The 9481-nt window shown below is 36.0% G+C and overlaps 1 protein-coding gene across 1 annotated transcript in view; it reads right to left on the reverse strand.

The window, feature by feature from the left end:
• LOC114248074 (sodium-independent sulfate anion transporter) overlaps positions 1-8779 on the reverse strand; it is a 30329-nt gene extending 21550 nt beyond the window's left edge. The window contains exon 1 of the mRNA XM_028181197.2: positions 8556-8779. Coding sequence (XP_028036998.2) covers positions 8556-8589 — 34 coding nt within the window. The 5' untranslated portion in view covers positions 8590-8779. The remainder of the gene's footprint in view (positions 1-8555) is intronic.
• Between the last annotated feature and the right edge of the window lie 702 nt (positions 8780-9481).

A 9481-nucleotide genomic window follows, 5' to 3' on the forward strand; every position in this document is an offset into this window, starting at 1 on the left:
GTGTTGAAATGACGGCTGATAGAAGAGAATGGAATAGAAAAATTCGCTGACCCCACTTAAGCTGGAAGTCATCGTGACCTAACGGATAAGACGTCCAATGCATTTGTGTTGAGCGATGCACCCGTGTTCAAATCTCAGGCGGGTACCAATTTTTCTAATGAAATACGTACTCAACAAATGTTCACGATGGATTTCCACGGTGAAGGAATAACATCGTGTAATAAAAATCAAACCCGCAAAAATTATAATTTGCGTAATTACTGGTGGTAGGAACTCTTGTGAGGCCGCACGGGTAGGTACCACCGCCCTGTCTATTTCTGCCGTGAAGCAGTAATGGGTTTCGGTTTGAAGAGTGGGGCAGCCGTTGTAACTATACTTGAGACCTTAGAACTTATACCTCAAGGTGGGTGGCGCAATTACGTTGTAGATGTCTATGGGCTCCAGTAACCACTTAACACCAGTGGGCAGTGAGCTCGTCCACCCATCTAAGCAATAAAAAAAAATCTTAGTGAATAAGGTGGAAATAAAGAAGAAAAGACATCGAACTTCCGGAAGCCAGTGTAACGATATACATCGCTGCAACATCGCTAATTTAGTGTAGCACTAACGAACTCTCATCATTACAAACTCGTTTTAAAGTATAATCCTTGCTGATATCGAGTGTTTGAGTAGTCTGAGCATTTTAATTATCCCCTTTATGACTGTTAAAAACACAAAATTATTATCTTAATTTAATTCGTTTAACTTTTTCTCCGAGATTATAATAATATCTTAGGTTGAGCTTTCAATTATCCCCGTTTGTAAAAGTACAGTCGAATTAAACATAGGAGATACATTGTTTGTTTTTCTATATCGGCAACATTAGCCTTAAACGGTAACTGTAGCTTACGGACGACCTACTCAGAGACATGAAACAATGTCATGACTTGACCGACATCTTACAGAAATAAAGGATACCTAACTTTTAAAATCGGGACATCTGATTTGTCAACAACAGAAGCAAGGCGGATGTAGCTAGCTGATATCGATTAATAATTAATCGATTTTCATATTTATGTCTATTTATGTTTATGTCTACACTAATGTTTTATTTAAATGGTTATAGGTGGAATTTCTCAAAATGTATATGTAATGTAGTAATAGTAAATACCACAATATACTCGCCGGTTCTTGATTTCATGTACAAATCGATTGGTAGTTTACAAACAAGATAGTGACATAAGCGTGGCTGTATTCCCAGAAAAATGCAACGTATTTCAATATTTCTAAATTACAAAATTGAACGCGAATAATACCTAGGGGCACAACAACTCTTAACTGAAAACATCAGGGTCTTCCCCTTATCGTAATTTCCAACCCTAATCCTTCAAGGCTTTGTAGTATGAAGCACATTAATTTGATGTTAAAATTTAATAAAATCAATACATAACCCATAATCTAAAATAACGGCTATCCTCTGGCATAGCAGTTTCGGTACGGAGCTTGCAACGAAATCCAGCCAAAACATTATCGAACATATTATATCAAAAGCCAAAGTAAGTCTGTCAATCGTCGTTTTTTCTTCTTCTTCGTCGCTTTCTTCATTACTGAAGGTCGTGTCCTTGAAACTTGACCGTGGCCTGTCTCTTGAGCTGTTTCCACCTCGTCCGGCCCTCGGCTTCTCGTAAGGCGGTTGCGACGGTTTCTGGGTTTGCAGCCCAGTTAGGGCAGTGGTTGGCCGCGTGGTCTCTTTCGTTGTTTTTTACTTTATCCCAAAATCACCTAAGATATTTAATATACATTTTACTTTTTTAGAAACTGAAACGACCCTTAGAAACGCGTAAAGAATACACGCACCATACGTTTTACAACGACACCGATAAGACGAAATCCTGCAGGTAATGTAGTAATACAAGCAGTGGCGCGTAATGTAATCATAGTAAAAACGAAGGAGACAGAGGTTGTGCGTGCCGCTCACTGCAAGACACATTTATGAAGACGAGATAGGTACGTTTCATTGTATCCTCTTAGTTTTGTTTGCACGGGTAGGTAGCTGAGCCGGCTGTAAACTCTTCTGTTTATTTACGCAGAATTGAGGGTATGTTTATTGAAGCAACATGAAAAATATCAATATCCACTGTGATAGCGCTCAAAAATGATTAGTTTGTTTCATTGTGGGCCAGTGTTTAGCTTGAAGATAGATAGATACGCTATGACCATCAAACTTCACTTCCACGGACCCTTACGTACTGTATTTACAGACAAAAGAAACACAGTTGTACACTTTCGCAAGTTTCGTATTGTACCAAATGTCAAGGGGGTATTTCTAAAATGCTTAATGTTAGATTTCCACCTAGAGAAGATGACACTCATATAACTTGTCCCCTAGGCAGCAATTGTCGGTGCAACAATAGTCAATCAGTAAGTATATACAGTCGGCATCAATGCGCCACTTTGAGAAAGCGGCACGACACGAAAACCCTTTTGTCGTGGCCGCCGGTAATTACATACCCAATCCTGTGCACCGAATGGTAAACAGTCGACGTCGCCCTAAACACGTCATTACGGATCCTCCCGATCCATTAACGGTGCTTTTAGGTACCTCAAGCACCGGTTACCGTCCTCGCCGAACCCGTCGCTTGCAACGAAGGGTTCGACGAGTAAATTAACCCATAGACACAGCCCCTTGAGTTTCTAGCCGGACCTTCTCCGTGGATCGCGTTTCCGATCTGGTGGTAGATTCTGCGAAGCACTGCTCTTGCAAGGCCGCAAGTAACGCTGGTAAAGCCTGTCAAGGCTATCAGCATAGGTAGGAAAAAAAAGAAGCAACAATCAAAGTCTTCAATTTGTCAATTTGTTGTGCGCAATTTGTTCATATTGTGAAGAAAAATTTAACAGTTTACGGTAGGTGACACCAGGTGTCTACATTTAAGTTTAGCTTCTACCTCTTCTGATAATTTATAAGTATGGTAGGTAATAAATAGGGGTTAAAGTATGAAATTACCGTTTTATTGTAATAGGTACTTCGAATTGACATAGAACCTTCATGGGTTGAGATTTTTTAGTGAAACTTTTTTCAAATGATACTTATGAGGTTCTTCTTTTAAAAAATGAGCAACATTCGATTATCGACTTTCAGTTGTTTTTTTTTTATTCAGCTTAGACAAGAAAGATGGATACTTCGAAAATTCGAGTGATCTTTGAATCCGAGTTCCGACGCGGAACTAACACTGCAGAAACAGCTCGCAATATCAATGTTGCGTTTGGAGAGGGGACTGCTAATGAACGTGCGATTTTGGGTTAAACGCTTTCGTGATGGAAATTTTGATTTGAAGAACGAACCACGTGGAAGACCGCCACATGTGTATAACAATGAATTGAAAGAGATGGTGGAAGCCGATCCGAGCCAATACCCTAGAATTAGCAGGCATGGTTTAACGTTATCTTACTAACAATATTGACACATTTGCGTCAAATCAATAAAATAAAAACAAATGAAAAAGGTATGCCTCATGATTTTACTGATCTGCAGAGAGAAACACGTGTTAAAACTTGTGTTGCCTTGTTGAATCTGTACAGAAATGAAGGAATCTTGGATCGAACGAACCCACTGGATCCAACTGGAAAAATGTGTAACAAAATACAGAACTAACTAATGTTTCATTTCTGTTTGCAAATGATTATCTTGTCGCGGAAACCGCATTATCATTCCGCGACTCAGACGAACTTTACAGCTCGGTGAGGTTAATAACAAAACTACATTGTAATTTTATTAACTAAATTAAGTGTTTTCTTAAATCTTAAACTCATAATCGTATTTTACGACGCTCTTTAAGAGTTGTTAACATAAAGAAATTTTAGATAGGCAAGTTTATTGTTGTATATAATAAGGCAGTGTTGCCCTTGGATGTTAAGGCCGAAATTTCATGAGTGGAGGTCAGTTGAGGTCATTTGCAGAGTAGATCCGGGCACGTTATGGTAGACAGCAGCTGGGCTCAGTCCCTGGCATTGTTGATGTCCATGGGCGACGGTGACCACTCACAATCAAGTGGGCCGTAAGCTAGTATGCCCACAAGGGCCATAAAAAACTACTTGTGTGCTATACGCTACAATCGTGATCACGAATATCCGATATGATAAATTATGATTGAAATATTACGGGTTAAGGTATGAAATTGCCGATTTGTACTGAGAAATTGAAATTGTTTTTTTTTTTCATTTGACATAGTTATTTAATCAAAATATCTAATCCAAATATTATCTATACATTGCTTTGCGATAGAACTCTGGTGATCTAGATTCTACAAACTATGAAAACATTTTGTACTGCCTCTTGGGAAGAAAAGCTTTTTATCACGTAGAAAATTGTCCAAATCACGAAAAAAATAGTAGTCCGTTGGAGCAAGGTCTGGCGAATACGGAGGGTGAAGAATAGTTTCTAATTGCAGTTCCTGTAGAGTTAAAACGGTTTCTCGTGCTGTATGAGGTCTCGTGTTATCATAGAGCAATAATGGTGAAGATCAATTCATGAGTCGGGGCTATTTCACTGCAAGTTTTGCTATCATTGTACAGAGTTTGGCACAGTAGACATCTGCCGTTATTGCTTGACCAGATCGGAGAAAGCTAGAATGAATAATACAATGCTGAGATCAGAAATCAGTTACCATTACCTTTTTATTGGTAAGCTTTGCTTTAGGACACTGTTGCGGCGTTTGACCTGGGGTCAGCCATTGCATTTTTCGCTTACGGTTGTCGTAAAGAATCCACTTTTCATCACATGTCACAATTCGATCCAATATTCCTTCATTTCTGTATCGATTCAATAAGGCAACACAAGTTTCAACATGCGTTTCTTTCTCAAGATCAGTCAAATCATGAGGCACCCATTTTTCTTATTTTATTTTATTTTATTTTATTGATTTGACGTAAATGAGTCAATATTGTTAGTAAGGTAGCGTTAAACCATGCCTGCTAATTCTAGGGTAGTTTGGTTCCGATCGGCTTCCACCATCTCTTTCAATTCATTGTTATTCACATGTGTGGGTGATCTTCCACGTGGTTCATTCATCATCATCAACAGCCCACAGTCGTCCACTGCTGAACATAGGCCTCTCCCAATCTACACCACTGAGCCCGGTCTGCGGCTCTCCTCATCCACTTCTTGCCGGCCACCGTGCGGAGGTCATCGCACCATTAGCCAGGGGGCGTCCCACGTTACGTCTTCCGCTGCGCGGTCTCCACTCGAGAACCCGTCTGCTCCAGCGATCGTCAGTCCTACGGCATATATGGCCAGCCCACTGCCACTTCAGCTTGCTGACTCTTTGAGCTATGTCGATGACTTTAGTTTTCTGTCGAATAATCCCATTCCGGATTTTATCCTTCAAAGAAACTCCGAGCATGGCTCTTTCCATGGCTCGCTGAGCGACTTAGAGCTGACGGACCAACCGTACTGTAAGTGTCCACGTTTCGGCTCCGTAAGTCATTACCGGTAGGACGCACTGGTTCATTCTTCAAATGAAAATTGCCATCAGGAAAGCGTTTAAACCAAAATCGCACGGTGCGTTCATTAGTAGTCCCCTCTCCAAACGCAACATTGATATTGCAGCATTGAGCTGTTTCTGCAGCGTTAGTTCCACGTCGGAACTTGGATTCAAAAATCACTCGAATTTTCGAAGTATCCATCTTTCTTATCTAAGCTGAATAAAAAAAACAACTGAAAGTCGATAATCAAATGTTGCACATTTTTTAAAAGAAGAACCTCATAGGTACCATTTGAAAAAAGTTTTATTAAAAAATCTCAAACCATAAAGGTTCTATGTCAATTCGAAGTAACCATTACAATAAAACGGCAATTTCATACTTTAACCCCTCCTATTAAAATATACGAGCGCCGACGAAGCGGTCACGGGATGCCGAAATCGTCCTTGAACACACAAATACTCTTTAGTATTCGAAACGTCCGGAAATAATAATTCAAGGGTGAAAGGTTATTTGGTTTAAGCGACATTTTTGCAACATTACAGCAGAGCCATTTAAAGTTTATAATAAGTTAGAAAAAATTTCATGACAAAAAAACTTCTTCAACTATTTTCGAATGAGGTACATAATTGAAGTTCAATTAAAAACATCGAATTGTTCATACTAATACCAAATAAAACGCACGTTTAATTCAATAGAATAACGTCGGGTATTACGCGTGTCACATAAACCAAATACCTAGCCTACCAACCAAATAGCTTAAGATAATGACAATAAAAAACACGAGATTGTATGTATCGTAATCATAGACCTTTATAGTAATCGTAATAGTCATTTTCATAATTTTTTTAAGGGATTTTATGACCTGGTAACTAGAGCCTTTAAGTTATGCCTTATTTTAATTTATATTCTTATTATAATGAATAATGTTAATATAGAGTGAAACAAAATGAAATGAAGATGATTAATTTGAGACATTAATCAACTGGGATGAAATTAAATGAAATGAGACGAGACGAGATAATATGGGATGAAATATAATATCAGTAAAATGGTGGTCATTTACTGAAATTTTTTCAGTGGACTTTTTGGAGGATCCCGAGAAGTTACATCCAGCGGCTTTGTTTCATTTTCCCACATTTGTGCACTTTCACAGATATTAAACAGTTAATAAACCACCATTATTACATATTTAAACCTCAAGAAACACTAAATGGACAAAATAAAACAAATCACACAACTTCACTTCTCGCGTTCCCGTCAAAAACTCCTAGTTTCCATTCATAAAAAGCTTTTTATGACTACCTACTTTTATTAATCAATGTATACTTGGTTTCCTATAAGCTGGCGCCTATCTGTAGGTGCCTCTGTTCACTTGAGAACAGTGAAGCAAACCGTGCTCGTTGAAAAATACAAGATTTCAAAGGAAATAAGACAGGAAACGGTAAGAACTAATTTTGATATATACTGTTACGGTACCCTATAGTTTTTAATCCTAAACCTTTCCCAAACAGCATCAGTACTCATGTTCCTTTGTTACAGAACAATCCCTTCCTTCCCAGGCAGTCCTATTCCTATAAGAATACAAAACAACACAAAATAGGTGTACTCAATTGACTTGTATTTGTAAAGACAACATGTGACAAAAAAAACATCTATAGTGCAGTTTGTTACCAAGTTTATTGCGCTATTCAAATGCTTATATACATAATAAGATTTATTATAATAAGCTGATTTGCAGTTATGTATAACTTTGTAGACATATAACTAACAGTTCTGTGAGTCAAATTGTGTTGTGCTGTTTTAGATAATTTACATCATAAACAGATCCGAGTTTATATGAATGAAAAATTTTGATGTACCATAAAGAATGCCCTATCTATTAAAGTGAAATCGCAAGCTTAAGTTTACCATATATTTAAAACCATAAAATTATTTTTTCTTTAAATAAAATATGTTCAACTATTTGCCTATTTATATTGTTTATAATTGCATTCATTTCTAAAATAAAATACACTCTTTAGTACCTACAAATTATTTTACATTCTGTTTACAATTAACGATGGATTATAAATAAGTTATTTTCAGTGTTATACTAAAATTTACATCATCACAATCATTTTATATTTTTTGGTATGAGTGATGCTTATCAAGCAAGACAAGAGATATTCCAGAACTTTATGTAAGTCAAGGAAGGAACAAGTTTTTATTTCCACTAATGTATTAATCTTTATGTTTTCACATAATAATACTAATAAATTGCTTCAAATCAATGAAATAAGATAAAAACAAATTGATGCTAGAATAATATTAATCTGTTTCGTTCTGTTATTGATTTTATGGAAGTTTTTGTTTATTTATTGCACTCAAAGTTTGTAATCTTCCAACAAAAATGAGTAAGATGTAAGAGCCTACCTGTTGTTTGAAAGTAATTTAAAAATTAAACTAATATTCAAAATTGGGGCACCCTAAAAATACTTGAAATTGACTTTTATTTAGTGTACTGTTTTGTTTGACTTGTTTTTGTATGTTTGGATTGCAGTTTGATTCCTAGTCTGAGTCTGAGTGACCTTCCTCAAACTATTTGGTGCTTGGATTGTGATCCATAACACATATGTATATAATACAGGAACATATTTACTCAATCAACATTTAATTTACACAACATACAACTTATGTATGTAGATTATATAAGTTACTAAGTGTTGGCTGAGTCTAACACTAAGCAACTTCTAATCACTTTTAGTGTAAAACTTATTAAATGATTTAAAATATTACAAATACAATTTTAATTTTTAATTTTCTTAATATTGCTGAATATATTGGTTTAGATTTATTTTTAATTAATATTTTAATCCCTGAAAACACTTCAGGTCTGCAATAGGTACTTAAAATCAATAAAAAACCAGTTAAAATACATTACATATATACAGCAATTTATAAAATATCCATTTATTAATGTCGTTCTCTTACAAAACACAGGTTAACGTGCTTAAACATCTTATTTTTGGCATTTATATCGGATTTCCTAATATCATGAACTAGGTCAGCTAAAATTCGATTCGAAATATGTTGTTGATAATTTTACATGAACTCACCCAATAAAGGGCGTCTTGGATCGTTGAGGTCCATTTCCTGTTAGTTGCTACGGTTTTTAAGTCATACGGTCAATTGTTATCTATTATTTATGATAAAGCAAACATATTGTTTGCTTATTATTATATTGAACTTAGGTCTATGATTGAACTATAAACGTTTGTTTTGATAAACATACAATTTGTTTTCTGTCAAACTGACAGTGACAGATGACAATACTGTTACTAATTCAATGAAAGAGAAAATCCGTTCATGAATCAGAAATGTTTTGTTTTTATGTAAAGACTCAGTGATAAAAACTGTGTACTTTTAATAGCTACCGGGAATGTTTTGGAACTTAGCGTATGGTTTTAGTGACAGCGTTGAGTCTTCTTCTACGATTCGTGTCTGCGAGCGACAGCGATTCATTGCAGCGAACACACATGATGACACATTAGGATCGCTCAATACGAATGCACCGGATGACTTTTCTTTTAGGCCAAAATGATTTAAAAAAAAAAAATACAACAAATTCAATTAAAAATAATATACGACGACGATATGAAAGAGAGAGAGAGAAATGAGTGTTGAGATGACGGCTGCTAGAAGAGAATGGAAGAGAAAAATTAGCTGTGCCGATCCTACCTAGTAAGATAAGGTTGAGAAAAAGAATAAAAATAATAAACTCTCTGTTAATAACAAATAAACTTTTTTTCGTTATTGAAATTTAATATATACCTTTAAATATTTAAAGATGTAAAATAAAACAATCAAAGCATGAAGATATTCCATATATACGAGGAGTGTTCAATAAATAATGATAATGCAATACATTTTCCTTAGAGAAAAAAAACTGGGAGGCACAGTCCTGCCATTAGTATTAATAAATATTAATAATATTGTTACGCTGGCAAGAGTAACGCCATCTATCGACGACACGCAAAAACAA

The sequence above is a fragment of the Bombyx mandarina genome, chromosome 17 (genome assembly GCF_030267445.1).
Source record: "Bombyx mandarina strain Sakado chromosome 17, ASM3026744v2".
Classification (NCBI taxonomy): domain Eukaryota; kingdom Metazoa; phylum Arthropoda; class Insecta; order Lepidoptera; family Bombycidae; genus Bombyx; species Bombyx mandarina.